General features: G+C 42.0%; 1 protein-coding gene across 6 annotated transcripts in view; it reads right to left on the minus strand.

Moving 5' to 3' along the window:
* DENND5B (DENN domain containing 5B) overlaps positions 1-18,209 on the minus strand; it is a 1,683,961-nt gene that overhangs the window by 1,219,733 nt on the left and 446,019 nt on the right. For all 6 annotated transcript variants that reach the window (XM_069628551.1, XM_069628550.1, XM_069628552.1 and 3 more), the window contains one exon: positions 16,074-16,740. In XM_069628551.1, coding sequence (XP_069484652.1) covers positions 16,074-16,740 — 667 coding nt within the window. The remainder of the gene's footprint in view (positions 1-16,073; positions 16,741-18,209) is intronic.

Consider the following 18,209-nt stretch of genomic DNA (forward strand, 5'->3'; position numbering starts at 1 on the left):
GTCCTTAGGCCCATTTGCCGCCGAGATGATGTTTACGAGGCTCTTGCGGATCTCCGGCGTATCTGGGAGAGATCTCGACAAGCCTAACTGCTTTGATGCGGTTTTCTGAGCCGCCGAAACCTTTGGCGCCAACGCTTTCTTTTGAGGCGTCTCTGCACTCTTATGTTGTTTTAGTGCTGACGCCCTTCTGACTTGGTTGCCCGGACGCATGCCGCAACGACAGTTGCGGGGACGGTGGTCGATCCATAGGATCGGTGGGGTCCGTCGAGAGTCTCAGCGTACCCGTTGGCGTCTGACCTTCCTGACGAGTCTTTCAAGGAGGTCCTGGGAGTTGTGTCCTTACCTTTACGTGATGTGTGTGTCTCCTTGTTGCCTGGGGTGTACTTTCCCCATAGCAGAACCGGTGGCCTGACTGCCGGGGACAGACACCTCGGAACTTGGCTGTTCTGCAGATAGGTCAATGACCTCCGCATTGGAGAAAAGGAGTCCTGTCCATAGCTCAGGTTAATAGTGACAGCAAAACCAGAAGAGGGGAGAAGGAAATGCATTCTTGAAAAGAAACCGAACCCTGGGCCCCACTCTCCCTACTGTGTAGGCCCGACTGTAGGGCCGAGGCCACGCGGTCGACCGGAGCACCTGACGCCGAAATTTGCAGTGGTCTTCTGCATTCTGCAGCGTTGGTTCTGAAGTAGTCATCGGTGAAGGATTGATGAAAATTAAACGACTGGAGGTCGTGGACAAAGAAATAGAACGTAGCAATTTTTCGAGCACTGCATAAGGCGACCAACTAGCTGGGTGGAATAAAACAATCTGAGGGACTTCGACGCATGAGGGATTTTGGGTACACTACACGTCACGTTAGGGATAGTGTTACAAGACACCCATGTCGACGTCCCCTTTCGATCTTTGAAATACAAGATGCAAGGCTCCGCGATTACCACTAGATGTCAGACTATATGCACAGCATGTGATTCTAAGCAGATTCACAAGCATCAGAACATAATATATGTATCCCTCATCTCGGATTACCAAACCGCCATTCAAAATTGGTATGCTGCCAACAATCTTTGTCTAAATGCCAACAAGACAGATCCTCCTTCACTATCCTTTCCCTTCACTCTCTGGCCAGTCTCCCTTGGCCCTCCTCCTACCCCGACCTGCAAGGATAAGAACCTCTGGGTCATCTTTGACTCCACACTTTCCTTCTCCGCACACATCTCCGACGTCTCTAAAAAGTCAAACTTTTTACTGCACCTCCCTATAGGTACTCTGCCTTTCCTCTCCCTCCGCCAGAAGCTCACTGTTTAAGCTCTGTCTCTCTCCAGGTTGGACTATTTTAACAGCCTCTTTCTAAATCTATCTGCCGCCACTCTTCGCCCTATACAACTAATCCAGAACAGGACTGCGAGACTTGTCCTCGACCTCAAGCCCTGGGATCGGATCTCTTCAGCTCTGAAATCCCTTCATTGGCTCCCAGTGGATGCAAGGATTACATTTAAAATCCTCTGCATTGTCCACAAGGCTTTCTGGGGCCAAGGTCTGAAATCCCTTCAACTATCCATCCTTAAATACCTCCCGAATACCTCCCCCTCCCTTCTCGGACCCTTCGCTCCTCAACTTATAATTCCATCAGAGGCAGTTGTTTTTCAAAGAATCGAGCTGGGGGGTAGATCTCGGTCTTCGGCTGGGGTCTCCCTTTGGAACAGCCTCCCGATCACCTTGAAACTTGAGGAGAACCATCTGCGGTTCCGGAAGCACCTCAAGATCCTCCTCTTCGCTTCTGTCTTTGCCCCTCTTCTACCCTGCTGATCTGTTTTTTCTCTCTCTCTCTCTGCACGTGGCCACCCTCTGTCCTTTGGGCCCAGGTACCTGTTCACCCTGCCTCCCTCCTGCACTGCCTCTGGGCAATCCCTGGCACTGGGATCTGTATCTGTATCCATACAGTTCCCCACTCTTCTGCACTTGTCAGATATACCCTATATGACTATCATGCACTTGTCACTTGTCTGGCTGCACTACCATTTTCACTGCATTTATTTATTTATCTCACGTATTATTTATTCTGTTCTCTCCTCTGTCCCATTCTTTCCACTTCTCCCCTCCACGCACTGTCCCCAGTTTTCCCTTTTCCATTCACTTGCGCGTTCTTAATGTAACTGGGCCTAGTAAGATCGTATTTTTGTTCTCCCCTGTTCCCCTCCCTTTGCTTGATCGCGCTCTAAAACACTTGTGTATGAGAGCGATATAAATAAAATATATCCTATCAGTGGCATTGCTAGCCTATATTGTGTTAACAGGCACAGAGAACACGTAACCTGCGAATGCGTACCGTTGATAATCTGGCAATCAACTAGACTTTATTCACATCCTCCTCTACAAAACGTATTGTAAATTGTAAACTTTTTTACACAGGTTTGTCAAAACGTATGTTGTAAAATGTAGTATTTGACACTATTTTAAACATTTTGGCCATCGGAAAGCCTTCTTCCCACCCCCCACTGCCGAAAACTCTGTTTGTTGGGTTTGCTTGCTCAGGACAAACATTTTCGCCTCTACACTTTCAGAATTTCCCATGCTTTACTTAACTAATCCCTCCCATATAGAATGATTACTATTTTATAAGGATTTGTCCACAGATACACTGGCTGTCATGTTGCCCACTGGAACCATTTCCTAATGCTTTTGTGAAGCTAAAAAGGCCAAGTGGCTGCTTGCCTTCCAAAGTATAAGCCTTAAAGTTATATCAAATGATACTATAAATCCATATGGCACAAGTTCATGAGAATGTACAGCAAACCAAATATTAATCAGATTATCTGCATGCAGTATCTTTGCAGCATTAAAACATTCACCATGAGGCGTGGAGCACAGATAGTAAAAGGCACCACTGCATAACATATGGACATGCAAGAACATGAAATCTAGTATCACAATGATCTAGCTTATTTTGATCACAAGGTCAGGCCCTTCCTGCACGGAAAGGTCTACTGGCTTAATGGCCAAGTACTGCTGTTACTTCAGCACTCTTGCACCTAGAAGCTACTACCTGGACACTCCCTCTTACTTTTCAACTTTAAAGCAAGAAGCAAATGGTTTCCGGGACAACCTTTTCTCACACTCAATGGCAGCAAAGGCAGCATAATTACTGAAACACAATGTCACTCTAAGCCACTCTTTTCGATTTGCAATTATCACAGTTCACTACATCGCCACTGCTCATATGGTTCGGTTTTGTCCCACTTTTTAATGATCCGATTGTCTTCAAGCACAAAAGGAAACGTCTAGCACGACATTGAAGTATATTAGCACATGTAGATCATTACTGATCTCTCAACCAGTCAGAATGTTTCGATAGCATGCAATTACTGGTATTGATTGCATTCTGAACATTCTGCATTCAAAAGCAGACAAGGGGATTCTAGAACGGTCAGCTTCAGAGATTGCTGCCTGAAGGCTGAGCTCCTGCACCTGAACTGATTCCTACTCTACACTACAATGGCTGAACCAGTCTCACCTGATACAAAACAGCCTGCTAAGAGACAAAAAGGGGATGGTGAGAAGACTTCTGCTGAGAGAGAGGATAAAATCCTAGACATGCTAACCAAATTGACTTTGGATGTGAATGAGATCAAAGACAAGATGTCTAAGGCAGAGGAAAGATACTTTGAACTGAATTCAAACTTCAACAAAGTTGAGTCCCATTTGAGTTGTGTGGATGGCACTGTGGAAAGGATGGGAAGCCAGATTAAAGATCTGCAATCAAGAAATGAAAAACTGTTTTTAAAACTCTCTGAACATGAACATTTCTCAAGGCAGAACAATGTGAGGGTGGCTGGCCTTCCTGAAGATATGGAGAGAGGTAAACCCATTGAATTTATTGAAAAGGTGCTGATCACTGTTCTCAAATTGGACCCCAAGATACATCGAATTGGAGACGGCACATCGCAGTTTGGGTCCAAAACCAGCCCAGGGGCAGCGATCCAGGCACTTTATGGTTAAGTTCCTGAGCTTTCCAATTAAAGAAATGGTGCTGAGAAAAGCTCGGGAAATGCGTGATTTATCCTGGAATGGCCACAGAGTGATGATATTCGGGCGGGGACCTTAGCCGGGATGTCCTTGATAAGGGGATGGAATTTAAGGCTGCTAAGGACAAGGCAAAATTGAAGAACCTCAAATACTATATGGTGTATCCAGCCATCTTCCAGGTTAAGGATGGCAGGCTCTTTTCCTTCAGTGACAGTAAGGGGGCAGAAGCCTTAAGTGATCTGGAAAGTGTGGATGATAGTGATGACCAGGAGCAACCTATGGAGGCTGCTACTACTTCTACATCTCAAAGGCTACTACCATCCAAGAAAAAAAGATAGTCATTTTCAAAAAGGACATTCACACAGAACCAGAACTGCTCATTGCTAAGCAGTAAACCCAGATGCACTCCTAATGAACCTCAGTTCAGTTATTCAATTCTTGCCTCATAGGCGGGTTTTGTGCCGCTGCGGGTTAGTGATGGTATAGCATAGAAGTATTGTGAAAAATGTGTGCTGATTTTTCTAAAACAATTTAAGTAGTAACTTCAATGCAAAGCCTATATGACAATAGACCACAGGTGTAAAGCAATGTATGCAACAGAATTTAGGGATATTGTTCATTTTAATTGACCTATCTTCATTCTTTTAAAAAAAAAAATTAACTTCAAAAATCACATTTAAGTTTCAAACAAGATTTTCAAAAACAAAAACATAACCAATATAATGAAACACTTGACATAGGCATTCACAAAATCATGCACTTAATGTGGTGTTCCATATCAATCGACAGATACAACTTTTTAATGCGGAGATCGGTTTCCTCTTTGGAAACTTTTTTTGGGAGTTATACAATACAACAGCTCCCACCAGGGAAACCCTGTTTGTGGATATTACAATTGACCAACGCGTTTCGGATCTAATGATCCATCTTCAGGGTAGGGGCTTCACTGTTCCTATATGTAGTGGGTTATAAGCAATGCACAATTTCTTAAACGCTTAACCTATGGGAAATTAAAGAGGACAGGTATTATAATCTGTACTGGTAAGTAAGGCTAAATGGAAATGGCTGGAAAAACAAAGGGGATTTAACACAGTTTTGTGAGTTCAAATACTGACAAGCGTTATGTTATATTTTTCATTTTATTTTTCTCTCCAAATGAAAATATATATGGTATTTGCTTAATTTGTCATCATTGGAGATAACGGTCATTAATATTCGTTGCAGTGCTGTTTACGTTCGAGATTTAATCACGAGCGATTAGAGGAAAGGCCGTGCTGCTTACACGTTACCTCACGTTGTCTCATGTCATAGAGGACGTTGTTAATGGCGGCGGCGGCGGCTCACTAGGACACAAGTGAGAGCCATTGCGTATTACGGACCGGCTGATCTGGAATTTTGGTGATCAGGTAACATGGGCATTATTGGTGGAGGGTTTATGGGTACGACCACACATTCGGAGAGGCATGCACTTTAGACCCTCCCCTTCTGATTGGATTCACTTTATGGTGGCGTGGAACTATCGTGGAGCTTGGATACTCTCACAGAGCCAACGTCGCGGCTGAGCCTTTGAGGAGGAGGAACCCCGTTCATGGCGACCAATCGGGGTCAGTTACAGGCGTGGTTAATGTGCCTGTGATGCGGGACTTCTATAGAGGGGCAGGCTGTTGCACTTACGATCATCGAGGGGGAATTTCAATTGGAATCTGACACCTTTGTCGATAGCTCGCAACCGGAGCCTCGACCCCCGTCCTGGAGTGCGGCAACAGGTGAGCCTCAATGAGCACTCTTCCAGTCGTGCTTATGCACATGGACAAACATAAGTCACGGCTCTAGGAGTTGGGGAGGGATTGATATGCCTAGGCCCGTCTCCTCCGCCTAGTGCATATACATACTGCTGATGTTTTGCCTATTCATTACACTCTTCAGTGTGTTTTACTGGATAACAGCTCGTACCAAGGTTCTCTGCAAATGTCAATTTCCTTTGCTTCAAAAGTGTAAACCTATAGAAGGGGGCATCCCACCCGGTTCATCCCTGCGATTTTGGAGACTCTGGCGTTTTGTATTTTGTTCAATTCGGTCCCGGGCCTCCAGTTTTTGATTTGACACGCCAACTTCTTTCTGCATGCTTTCTGCGTACCTGCAACAATCTATGATCCCTCGCATGACACAGGTCCATCTGTTACTGCTTTATGTTTGGGGACGCATTTTGTAATTTACCATACCCTTGTGCATGCAATTTGAGGCCACTGGTGACAGTACGAGGAAATTTGGGGCTATACTTGCTATGTCCCTGCTGTGGATTGATCAACTGTAACGAAGGTTCTCTGTGCTCTCACGTCATTGGGATTATGACCACGCAAATCAAGGAGTTGGGCTTTTTTCCACAGTATGATTGTCTTTGGGGGTTAATAACTATGGTTGACGACCTATTTAACTAATGGGCAAGCCTGCCTGCTGGACTGCCAGATGTCGAACAGTGTCGTGAGTACCACATCAAACTGCGTGTGGTTTATGCAGGCAGCCTTATATTGGCAGACTGATCCAAACCGGCAAGATGCTTTGAGGGGTTTGGGCTAATTAAAAGTGTATAAGTGAAAGTATTTGGCATCTCATGCATCTTGACACTTTTCAATACCTAACTCATTGATAAGGCTTGCTTGCCTTGCTCATGTGGCTCCCTCTGCAATCTGGTAATGACATGTGCAAAGAATGACGGCTACTTATGGCATATTGTACTCTTCAATTTCTGATGTCTGTTGTGATCTGGGATTGTAGATCCTTTCGTGGTCTACTGATGTGATGGGTTTGGTCTGTGTTGACATTGTGGAGAGCAAGAACAGACTCCAATATGCCAATAGATCCTGAGTAATTTAGAGTCCTATTGCTGGGTTGGTAGTTGTTCAGGGGTGCTCGGAGGGTTGGAAATGCTATTTTGATTTTGATGACTTGTGGTTAGATTTGTGGCTGAGAGCTAATGGAAAGGGACAGGGGTGCTGTGAAATCTGGTGGACATTGAACCCAGAAGCACTTTCCTCTTCTTCCTCACAAGTGTGACTTTGGGTATGGTTCTTTTTGACGCTGTATCTCCATGTGATTTGAGTCGAAGGGTAATTTGGCCTACATTTGGATTGGAAGTGGGGGGGTGTCATACTCTTTTTGAGCGGGGCTCTAGGGTGTGAGGGTGCATGGTTGGAGAGAGGGTTAATGCCCGCTTGATGATTCAGGTTGGCTTTAGTTGTCTACAGACCTCATGGTATGTTGGTTTTGACGGTAACACCTATTGCTAGGTTTGGGGGTAACTGCAATTGGGGCTTTATTTTGGTAGTCTGATGGCTAGCAGTCTACCCCATTACCACACAATGGTTTACTCAAGGGGATGCGGGTGATTGGCCTATAGAGTATTTAGGTATTCATACTACCATGGATACGTGTTTTGCTGAGCTACACGGGGACTGGACATGGGGTGTTACTGTCGGCACTGCACAGATATGGGGTTTCGTGCTTGTTATTTCATAATACTTATAATTTGGGTATTTGAATATGATATTTAGACTGGGTAAATTTCAACGGCAGACTAAAGTTATATATAATATAGTAAAATGTTGATATAATTGTAATGGAAATGTTTGATTGCGCACATTTTGGCTTAGCCAATATCAACGTTGTAATGGTATTGAACTCAGGGTGGGAAGGAGGAGGGTTACTCATGGTTTTTATGCTGATTTGATGTTCTTGTTGATGTTAATGGTAGTGTTGGAAAGGTTTTTGTTGTTTATTGGTATTATATAAGAATTGGGTGTGGGTTCTGGGGCAATTACAGTTCGGGACTTTGGAGTTTTTGTAAATATCTATACTCAATATCACCTTGCAGTTCTGCAGGGTGTGCTATTAGGTTTCACATTTGTTGATTTACGTGTTGGGTGTGTTTGTGTCCGTTGTTTGTTGTCGTGTAGTGTCTGCACAACTCGATCTCATCATTTCCCCCCTTCGTCCTTTGGAATGTATATGTTCAGGAGCTATATGAATGGCTTCAGGTTGGATAGCGCATATCAATGAATGATCTGAGGGTATGCTCCTGGAATGTTAAGGGCCTTAACATTCCAAGGAAAAGGAAAGAGGTTTTGAACAGGCTGAAGAGGGGAAAAGGCAGATATTGCCCTTATACAGGAGACTCATTGGTTGGGTGATTCAATACACCTGCTCAAAAATAGATGGTATACTAGGACGTTTCTCAATTGCCACAGTTCCAAATCAAGCGGAGTGGGTGTATTACTGCGCAAAGGTCTACTGCTTCATATAGAAAAGATAGTGATGGATGATGAGGGGAGGGGAGGGTACTTATTGATGTCAAATATGAAGAACAGCTAATTACAATAGGCTCCATCTATGCACCGTGTACTGGTGGTAATCCCTTCTTTAGGAAACTGTCCTTACTTTTGAGAGAGATGGGTGGGGAATATATGATTTGGGAGGAGATTTCAATTGTGTGATGGACCGTTTGGCATGGTGTCGATATACTGCTGAGAGTGCAAGTAGGACCTTTACAGATTTTATAGATAGCCTGGATTTAATTGATGCTTAGAGATTTATTCATCCGGAGGATAGGGTATTCTCCTTCTACTTGCCAGTACATGATTCTCATTCAAGGATTGATTATTTTCTTATTTCTGATCGATTAGCTGGTAAGTTAAGGAATGTGACTATTAAGGAAAGGAGTATTTCGGGCCACACTGATGACATTGGATATTGATTTGGGACAGGAGAGGTCAGAGTTTTGTAAGTGGCGACTTAAAACTTACATTTTACAAGAACAGGGGGTGGTTGAATCTCTGGAGAGTTTCACGAGAAATTACTTTGATATTAATGTTGGCTCGGCTTCTGATGTCATGGTTTGGGAACGTTATAAGGCGACTGTGCGGGGGGAGTTGATGAATATTACATCACGGGTTAGGAAAAAGGGCTTGGCGGTGATTCAGAAGTTGGAAAGGGAACTAGAAGATGCACAGAAAAAATGTGCAGTTTCTAGGAGTGTTGAGGATAGGATAGTGGTAGGAAGGCTTAAAGAACAACTAACAAAATATGGATGTCCAATATGAAAAAGGTATGTTCTTTATGAAGCATAAATTCTGGGAGCATGGTGATAAAAATTGAAAACTGCTGGCGAATAGATTGCACGGTCTAAACGATACCCCCTTTGTTCAGAAACTGGTGGACGATAATGGTGAACATGTTATCAAAAAGGGGGAGATATGTGAGAGTTTTAGGACATTTTATGATAATTTATATCGGGAGGATCAATTCCCAACTCAGGTTGATATGGACTCTTTTTTTGACAAGATTCTCATGCCAAATTTGAATGAGGATCAGTCTATGATGGTGGATAGTCCTATTGCTGAGGAGGAATTGTTGATGGCGATTGGTCAACTCAATAAGGGCAAGTCACTGGGGATAGACAGTCTTCCGGTGGAGTTTTATCTGACGATGAGCGGGATGCTAGTACCGTTCTTGTGCAATTTATATAATGGCTTTATGAGGGACGGGATCATTTGTCCCACCATGAAAGAGGCTTGTGTGGTTGTTCTTCCGAAGCCAGGGAAGGATGGTAAGAGATGTGAGAATTATAGGCCAGTTTCACTTCTGAATGTGGACCTCAACATCTTTACTAGAATATTGACTAATAGACTGGATGCGTGCATTGGTAAACTGATTAGTGGTGCACAGGTTGGATTTATGAGCGGTAGATATGGTTATGACCATATTAAGACATTGATTGATATTATGTGTCTACCGAAGACAAAAACTCAGGATACCTTGTTGCTTTTTATGGATGCGGAAAAGGCCTTTGACAGGTTCAGTTGTCTTTTCTTTATCACACTCTTAAGAGGATGGGATTTGGAGATACATTTATGAAGACTATAAGAGCATTGAATTTCGATATTAGTGCAAATGTATGGGTAAATGGGGTTATGTCCTCCTCATTCTTGTTATCTAGGGGGACTAGGCAGGGTTGTCCGTTGTCTCCATACCTGTTTAATCTGGCATTGGAACCCCTCATTTCATACTTAAAACAGGAGCAGTGCCTGCGTGGCCTTCGATTTGGAGAAAACGAGATGAAAGTTCTGTGCTACGCTGATGATATGACTATTATCTTGTCTAATCCGGTGGAGCGTTGTGTGAAACTTAAGCAGATGTTTGAAGAAGTGGGTCGTCTGTCAGGCCACAAGATAAATTGGGGAAAAACATTAGCTTTTCCTCTGGATGTTAGTATTCCACGTACTGTTTTGGGTTCTTGGGAGTGCCACTGGGAGATAGGGGCGATGAAATATTTGGGGGTTTACTTGGTCCGTGATTTGAAAAGAATGACTGTTTTTAATGTGTCACGAGTATTTGATGTAATTAAAAAGGGACATACTAAAATGGTGCCAGTTGAAAATGGGGCTATGGGCCAAAATTAATGCCATTAAAATGGTACTTTTGCCAAAGATTCTTTACATCATACAATCCATCCCCCCTGAAATTCACAAAAAAAATAATTGCTCCTGTTGATAAAGCATTCCAAGGTTTTCTTTGGGGGGGAGGGCAAAAGGCCTACATTTATTTTAACTTGTCCTGTGAAGGATGGAGGTTTTGGGTATCCAATTTTGATGAATTATTGCATGGGGTTTCTCTTGAAGAAATCAACCTCATACTTCTCTGATGCCAATGAATATGTTCCTAATTGGCATATTATTGAGAGTACCCAATTTTCGCCTTATGCCCTTAGAGATGTTTATTCTATGGTAAAAGTACCATCCTCAATGAAGAAGCTGCCTACGATATGTGCTACTAGGGAGGCGTTGATTAGTTTTATGGAAATCGATGGTGGAAATGCTTGGATGCATTATGATGCATCTTTGTGGCATAATGCATGTTTGCAGTTAGAGATTAGGCTCTTGTGCTGGAGGAGTTGGGTCAGTAAAGGTATACTTAGAATTCGGGATGTATGGCTACACAGTCACATGATCCCCTTTGACCAATTGAGAGCGTCTTTTGGAATTGGAGCTAGAGAGCGAGGTCGATATGGTGCCTTGAATGCACTCTTGACTGAACGGACAGGGATGTTGGACGGGGCTATGACCGAGAGACCTTCATTGTGTGAGCTTCTGCGTTCTACCTCGTGTGTGGTTTCCATGTATATGGGGCTAATGCCGAGGGAAGCAATGGATGTGAGGGCTTGGGATAAGATTCGCCAGGCCTGGATGAATGACCTTGGTGTGAATATCCCAATTCAAGAATGGGCCTCATTACTTCATGTGGGGGTGCAAGCAAAGATGGATTTACAACTGCGATATATTACCCAAAGGATCCTCTATAGATTATATTGGACACCGTCCAAGATGGCTCGATTGGGACTTTCGGACTGATTTGTGTTGGGGCTGTTGATGTAATGAGGGTTCTTTGATGCATATGTTATGGATGTGCTCGAGAGTATCGGATTTTTGGTCCAATGTATTGGACAGGTTAGACCTTGTGCTGGAAGAGAAACTTCCTCGCACTTTCTTTTCGACCATATTGTTATCCAATAGGGGAAGAGGTGATAGGGCTAGGGATATTGCAGATTGGACTAATAAAGTTTTGGTTTTGGCAATGAAACAGATCTTGCGGGTTCGGAAATCTAGAAAGAAACCTGGTGTGGAGTGGTGGCTATTGGACATGCAAGTCTTGTCAAACTAAAGTCATGCTAGTTGGACAGGGAAGGGAGGGGTGTTATTCTCGGCACTGGGGACCTTTTAATGATCTATATGGTTTACTATGCAGTTTCCAGTGTTTGATGACCTACCCCTTTATTGTGGGAAGTTTTTGTGGTAGTGTGGGGGACTGTTAGTTGTGCGTTTTTCTGTTTTGTCTTTTTGGTTGTGTGTTATGGATCTTTTATAACATTAAAAAAAGAGATAGTTTTTCTACATGTATTATAGATGTCCATATTGTTCTATCTTAGTCTATCTTAGTTCTTAGGTTATTAGATGTTTTGCAATTTGGGCGCAATGTTGTGATAGGGATTGGTTTCTTGTATTTTGTTGTTTAAAAAGTTAAAAAAAAAAGTGATTAAAAAAAGCATACAAGGAAAATGTAATGCAATTTTTCTTTGTTTTTTTCTTTTAACAAACTTCTTCCTTCCTGGGAGGACCTTTTTTCCAGGGCAACATCCTATTTAAAACACCAGAGAAAAAGAGAATACGTTGGAAAATGCTTTTCATTTCTTAGAGATAAACAGTTTACTTTTACATGATGCCTAATGCATGCTCATGTTTAACCCATTCCAGTTTAACCAGGCTTATGATTAAAATGCCCAATTTATGAAGGCAATCTTGCTATTTAAAGAATACAAAAAGAAACCACATTTAAATTTACTAAGTTTGTCCATTTACTTTACTCATGATTACAGAAAATGTTTTACTTCACCAACAAAACTCAAAAACATGTATTGCTACTACCACTATGTGCTAAAAGCCATAGCGTCCTTGGGAGAGGTCATTACTTGGAATGGCCCTTCCCAATTTTCATCATACCACAATATTGAAGCCTTCCTCAGTCTATAAAGGCTAGAGTAAAATATTCTGTAATTGGTTGTGATAGGGTGAACCTATATAGTCCTACAAAACAGATACACAGCTTTATGTGTTTGAAAAGTTACTATTCATATTTAACATACCAGAACACATGTCCTTTCTTGTGTTAACATCATCCAATTGTAAATTATAAAACTATATGCATTTTTTATCCCAACTTAAGCAAAGGCTGATGTCAAAGAGATGGAAAGAAATAGTGAAAGGTACAGAAGGAGAAAAAAAGCGTAAAAACAAATATCCATTAATCCAATCTGCCATCTGATGCCCTCTCATACACAGCACCATATCAGCAGTTAGTACCATGTGTGAAGTGGCACAGGGAGTGGTATGCAAGGGATTTGTCTCTCCAACATGTGCAAATTAACAATGGGTAAATTTCCTATTGTGCCTCACAACAAGCTTGCGTCTGGTTGCTGCAACTTGTCCATTTACCAGCAAAGGCAGGCATTGGTTGTCTTTTACCAGCTTTCCCATAGTGTCCAATTGTATGCCAATGCATGCTCCAATTGACATTCGGATAAGAAAGGGCAAGCTGTACTTTTAAGGCACAACAGTGGGCAGCAAAGTGGTGCGGGTTGAGATTTGGCTTCGCTTAGGCAATTCCTCCACCAATGACTCATCAATGGCAACAAGGTGCTCACTACATCACCTGAACAGGCTTATAACTACTACTCAGTGCAACAGAAAACAGCAAAAGCACAGCCACCCACATTGATCAGGCAGCAGTCAGAGAGGAAGTCACACATGCGCACCATGATACTGGTTGGCAGTGGAGGTGGAAGCTGTACGTCACACTTTTAGGCAGGTCTGCACCTTAGTCATCGAAGAATTCTGTGTGCGTGGTGCCCGACAGCATATCTTCAGGAGGATTGTTTAAACATGAATGCAATTTGGTCAACACTGTCGTAACCCTCTCCAAGGCATACAATAATCAGTGTCGTAAAGCAATTTACTATGCAGTTCTGTAGGTTTGCTAATGAAATTGACACTTGTGTAGCAAAGTTAGCTATTTAAGTTACCCTGTTCAATAAAAGCACTGCTCACCCTGAAATCCTCCCTGGCTCTCAAGGCTCTCGCAAAACACTCTTCTCTGTTCACCCCAAGTTCAAAAGGGGCTAATGAAGAGAGAGAGAGTGCAAAAGGAATCATCTCCTTCACTCTGAAGTGCCAAACGCCTGTGTGGGAGTGCGACGGAAGATTTGTTTTCTTTTTCAAACAATTGAAAACCAGAAGTAATCTGGATAATACTTTTATCAAGCCAACTATGTCCTCTTGGGCACAGATTTCATGCAATTCCATTCCTAACAATTTAAGTTGTTGCATAATGCAGGACTACAGTATTGATTCTGTAAACCACTGCATTGTCTCCATGCTTTGCAGTAAAGTTTGGTTATTTATCTAAATCAGTGCCAACTAGATTTCTTTGTGTTGGAGAAGATGCATAATATTGATGAGTGAAAATATACATGATCACACGGCCAACTGCTTTTAATGGGAAATCTAGTTCTGTGACCTACTGGTTGCATTTATTTGTGCAACTGGTGCTCAACGCATGAGCCGATTTCCACCAGTTACCCTGAAAGTGAGATGACAGCAAACTACAATATTCTGCCTAGTTTGACCAGTTCTCTACTTGCTACGCCAGCTACTCTGCTTAGTCTCTTAGTTTCCTCTTACATAACGAATACAAACAAGGTTAACTAGATGATTACGCAAAAGGATGAATAGTTCCGTCCAGACTGTACATAGACACATCTACTGCATAACCACACACTGTAGTTAGCCTTCAGAGCTCACTTTGCTCTAGAATTACGATTGCATTATATATTAGCACCTGCTGGAGAGAGCTGACCAAACTATTTTTAGAGCCTTTTTATCATATCTAGTTGTGTCCATTCATGCAGGTAACCTTAAACATTTTACACTCAGCCAGAGCTCACAAAGTCCACTCACCGGCTCGCATAATCCAGTAGATTTAATGAATGGCGAGTAGTATTTTCAGGGAATGTTTGAAACGTTAATGCAACATTTACTTTGTTTTTTTGCAATACATTTCATTAGGTTTCACTGTGCATAGCTGGCTTTTGTGTGCCAAACATAAGTGGGTTAGTGGTTACATGCACCATTTTACAGAAAGCACATTACATTTTTTGTCACCCTTTGCTATGGGTCGAGTGCATTCTTTAAGGTCAAGTAGGTAAACTAAATTACATAACCTGGAGGTATAGTGGAATTAAGAATTTGCAAGGCCTGATTCATATCACTAATATCTTACTTCAGCGGTACACAAAAATGCTGTACTGATGCTCATTTGATGTTTCGGATCTGCATAACTTCTGGTGACATTAAAAATATAAGTACAACATTGCTAATCAAATGGGTGTGTTTGCTAATCAAGAACAGTTTAATTGGCAAACTCTGCTAATCAATTTTTGAAAACGAATGTATGCCTTGCTTTGTACTCATTTAATCAGTAGAAAACCAAAGCAGATGGGTCAAACTTACGCCACACCCTCAGCACTGCAGCCAACAACTGGGAGCAAAATCCCGATGACTGACTAGACCAGGAACAGTAGACAATCTAGCTAGGCACTAGTGCTCTGATGAAGCGAAGGTTGCAGGTCTTGTCCAACTACACAATGACCAGAGTTCAACTCTTCCAACTCACCCTGGGCCACACTCCACCGTAGGAAGTTTCTGCTGGCTGTATCACTAACCCTCACGTAACATCAATCATGGGTTCTGTTCACTAGAGTGAAAGCATGTAAAACGTTATGACTAAAACCATGAATGAGCTTCCACTGTAGATCTCTTGGGCATGTGGAATATTGCTTGCTGGGTCAAAGAGCTTCTTTATTTAGTGACCATATTACAGTACCTATTGAAGTCCTGACAATCATGCATGCCATGTGTATAAAGCACATTGATATTGGGAGTAACAAGATTTCTAAGTTAAATGACTGAAAATAAGTCAAAGAGAATCGTTAGAACATGTGTTCCTCTTTGTGTGTGGATTTGATTTATCCTACAGCTGGGCATCGTCACACCTGTGTCCAGACAAGTGCTGCCCTTTTCATTATTAGTGTATTGATATATCTATATCTTTGGCGGAGCTGCTTGTGCCTGTAGGAGCCAGTTTTTTGCAACGCTCACCCACCGTTAAACATTTTAGTATTGTTTTTACAAGCAAAAAATGCACAACCTCTCTTGCCAAGTGTCTTACCCACCTCAGAATACACTAGAGGAGATCAACTTTGTCACAACCAGGCCTTTCGTCAACTTATTTTTGTTAAAAAAAAAATGTATTAAAAAAAAAAAACACTCATTTTTCAGTTAAGTGTAATAAACGCAATTCCCCATGGTAGCCTAGCTCCATTCATTACGTAAAGGCATTCACACACTAAAAGGTATGGTTTAGATATAGATTGTGTACCTTACCTTGGGAATATAGAAGAATCTGCATCTCCAGAAGAACACAGGTGAAGAGCTGGACCAGGTTTTCCAATCCCAACAGTTCAAAGGCTTCCCTAAGTGGGTAGTCAGACAGAGGAAGTTCATTTGGACCAGGTCTCTGGCATATAATTGGTTCGTAAACTCCATAAAGTTTCAATGACCTTCCAGGGGGTGGAAGAGGAACTTCGTAAAGAAGGTTATGGATGTAGCTCTCCAAGGGTAAAGGTGGGGGCTGCTGAGAAGTAACTGCTTTGTGAAGCTGGGCAAGAAACTTCCTGCAGGCTTGCATAAAGGGTAAGGGTGTAATTAGGCATATACACTTTGATACATACAGAGTGTCTTTGCTGATGTCATAGGAATGGTACTGATGAAGTTTAGCTAATGAAGTTGCATCTCCCTCATCAATGCTGCTAGCTAAGGAGTCCATACTGCAAGACGAGGAGGCATTGACACTGTTATAGTGCTCTGCATTGTGCATCTGGTAAAGAGTCTGCATCGCTGCACAAATTTGCTTGCTGGTAACAACCTCGTAAAAGGTAAGACAAAAACCATAAGTACGAGAGCCATCTTCTCGAGTAATGATGAATGAATGAAATTGTGGGTCTCGGTTGTCGATTTGCGTTCTGAATGATAGCCCCTTGGGCATGCATAACTGAAAAGAGTCAAAGACATGTCAGTCAACGTGTGCACATTTTTAAGAATACACGTTTATTGCATGTTACTGCTTTCATAAATCTTTGAATAGTATTAGACATGGATATGCATTTTACAGTTAAACTTAATGGTGCATTAAACATCTTAATGTTTCTGGAGACATGGAGGATGGTGGTACACACCTATATACCCCAGACCTTGCTGGCAATGCGGCAGGCAGCACAATTGCCCAAAAGCAATGTCCCAGCAAGGATATGGGTTTCACCAAGCCTATCCGCTGCAGAATGCAAATCAATTTCAACTTTGAAAAGAGAAACATTAAAAGAAACAAAAGAAAAAAACACCAATGCAAACAAAAGAAACAGAGGATTGAAACCGACCAAGTTAAAAAATAATCTAAAGAGATTTGCTCATTCCAAGTGAACCGTTGTCATCAAATTCATGTTTAGGCCTTTCACGTCATGTTCAATCAAATCGGATCAAATAAGGGATTCAGACACTTGCAGGAATGACTGGTGAGTGAAACTCCTTGTGTTTTACGAAGGAGAATATCGTAGAGTAATTTATCAAATTAATTATTTCGATAACAATGTAAACTTATTACGAAATCCATTAACGCACATTTTAGTATAATACGAATGTATAAAATTCCCATTGTTCTCTTAAAATACAATACAATTTTAAAACACCTCATATAGGCCTAAAATGTCCAGATGCAAGGCACAGTAATAACTTCTGCAATCAACTTCTCGGTCAAAGAATATAAGCCTAATGCATTCCTATGGTCCCAGAAGCCATCCACTTTCCCCATTCATTTACTCCATTCCTACTAGGTGCCCAAAGCACTCCAGGTAGCATTTTATGCAGCAAACAAGGATTGGGTGATGTCAACTTTTTTGCACATTTTAGATTTATTTTTACCATTTTTATTTTTAGCTAGAAACAAGAACAAAACCTTAGCAACCGTTTAACTGTGCAATTGCAATCAGACTGTCACAGTACCATTTTAAAAAGTAAAAAACGGATGCATGAAGACAGCCACCATGAAGTATGCGTTCGATGGCTTTATTACAAATTCAGCATATCTCCTAAATTTGCAACAAATCCAGCACCCGCATTCTTCAGGCTGATTGTCAAAGTCATATGACAGTGTCAGGAAACAAACCCATGCCCATAGCAAAGTCTCTACAGAATGTATTCTGAACAATATCTCTTCATGGCAAATACTCCGCACATCATTTCATATTCTCCAGAGTCTGGAATTTTTTAATATAGAGTTCCTGTCCTCAAAGTGAGGGCTTTAGACAAGTCCAATCAGTAAGGGCAAATCTCTAATCAAATACTGTAAAAACTCACACTTGAAGAGGGAAAACACATCACAATAAAACCTCCTCCATGAAGGAGGGAATCTATTACAATAAATTACCCATTGAAAGGGGTAACCATCAGGAACAGCACGCCCCCTCT

The sequence above is a fragment of the Ambystoma mexicanum genome, chromosome 12 (genome assembly GCF_040938575.1).
Source record: "Ambystoma mexicanum isolate Mex_15411 chromosome 12, UKY_AmexF1_1, whole genome shotgun sequence".
Lineage (NCBI taxonomy): Eukaryota > Metazoa > Chordata > Amphibia > Caudata > Ambystomatidae > Ambystoma > Ambystoma mexicanum.